This window comes from Chondrus crispus, genomic scaffold (assembly GCF_000350225.1).
Source record: "Chondrus crispus Stackhouse genomic scaffold, scaffold_120, whole genome shotgun sequence".
Taxonomy (NCBI): Eukaryota; Rhodophyta; class Florideophyceae; order Gigartinales; family Gigartinaceae; genus Chondrus; species Chondrus crispus.
Genome location: NW_005178984.1, coordinates 45,804 through 47,524, shown reverse-complemented (window position 1 = coordinate 47,524; position 1,721 = coordinate 45,804). Strand labels below are relative to the sequence as shown.

At 67.0% G+C, this 1,721-nt stretch overlaps 1 protein-coding gene across 1 annotated transcript in view; it reads left to right on the top strand.

Annotated features, from left to right (window-relative positions):
- Window positions 1-1,143, top strand: part of CHC_T00010293001 (oxidative stress-dependent heat shock protein 33, GWD) — a 1,365-nt gene extending 222 nt beyond the window's left edge. The window contains exon 1 of the mRNA XM_005712857.1: window positions 1-1,143. This exon is cut by the window's left edge and continues 222 nt beyond it. Coding sequence (XP_005712914.1) covers window positions 1-1,143 — 1,143 coding nt within the window.
- Window positions 1,144-1,721: the final 578 nt, after the last annotated feature.

Genomic DNA, 1,721 nt, shown 5'->3' with positions numbered 1-1,721 from the left:
AGCCCGCGACGCCCCAAGCGCCGCCCGACCTTCCGCGCGTGCGCCCCCACGGAGGACACGCCGCCCTTCGAGGCGCTGTTCCTCAAGGGCCCTGTCCCCGGCGACCGCATTGTGCGCACCATCTCGGCCACGGGCGAGGTGTCGTGCCGCGTGGTCTCGTGCACGGGCCTGGTGTCCGGCGCCACGCGCCTGCACCGCACGACGCCGGTCGCGTCCACCGCCTTCGGCCGCGCCCTCACGTGCGCCCTGCTGCTGTCCGCCGGAAAGAAGGACGGCGAGACGCTTCAGCTCGAGTTCCGCGGCGCAGGCCCGATCAAGGGAATCACGGCCATCTCCAACGGCTCCGGCGAGGTCCGCGGCTACGTCGGCAACTCGGCCGTGTCCGTCCCGCTCAGGAACGGCCGCGTCGACGTGTCCGCCGCCATCGGCAAGGGCGTCCTGGCCGTCGTACGCAACACCCCCTTCAGCAAGCAGCCGTACACCGGCCTCGTCCAGATCTCCTCCGGCGAGGTCGCCGAGGACTTGGCCAAGTACCTCGCCGAGTCCGAGCAGACCCCGTCCGCGCTCGGCGCGGGCATCTATTTGGGCGAAGGCGGCGCTGTTACGGCCGCTGGCGGCTACTTGGTCCAGCTGTTGCCCGGCGCATCGGAGAGGACTGCTGAGATAGTCGAGAGAAACGTCAGGGCCATTGGCACGCCGACCGAGCTGGTAAGGGCCGGCTGCACCCCGGATGAGATTGTTGATAACTTGATGAAGGATCTGTCGCCTATTAAGGTTGCTAGCGTTTCGCCGAGGTATTGCTGCCACTGCGGGGTGGACCGCGTGAAGAGGACCGTCGCCTTGATTCCGGAGCTGGAGGTGCGCCAGTTGCTGCAGGACCAAGGCAAGATCGAAGGTAAGCTTACCGTGCGCGTGTGTAGCGAGCTTGGTGCCTTGTTTCGTTTTCCTTTTGACAGTTGCTGCGGAAATGTTGACCAATGTGGCCCCCCCCCCTTGCTCTCCCTTTCTCTACTCTACTTGTTTCCCCGTGTGCGCGAACGACGCGCGTCTCCGATTCGAGCAGCTACTTGCCAGTTTTGCGGGCAGGTGTACGCACTGCTGCCAGAAGAAGTTGAACAAATCTTTGAGGCGGGACAAAAATGACCCCGCCGGTCCCTTGTATAAACCGACCCCCCTTTCGCTATTTGTACAGTACAGCCGCTACACACCAAACTACACCAAACTACCCCTGCTTCCCCGCCCCCTCGACCTTTGTAAAAAAGTCATCCACCGCCTTTAACGTGTCTTCCGTCGCGGCCAGGTGGGCGACCCTTCCCGCACCCTTAAGCACCGTCTCCTCGAACATCGCCGCGCCGCGCACGTCCCCCAACGGCTCGACATCGCCGGTGCGCAGCGCCAGCGTCGGCACCCGGCGCGCCACCCTTTCCACCGCCTCCGCCATCGGCGACCGACCCCTCCCTGCCGCGTACAACGTCCTCACCAGGGCCGCATCCCCGCCCTCGGCGCCCTCCACCGCGCACACCCTGCTGCCCTGCAGCCGCTCAAACGTGACGCCCTCCCTCCCCTCCCCACGCACGTCCCCCCACGCCTCCGCCACCACGGACGCCACGCGCGGCGCGCCCTCCGCGACCGCGCCGACCAGGGCCTCCGCCACCTCCAGCCCGAAGCCGCAGGCGACGACGTGCACCCTGCCGCCGTCGCCAGGGCCGACCTCGCGCGCG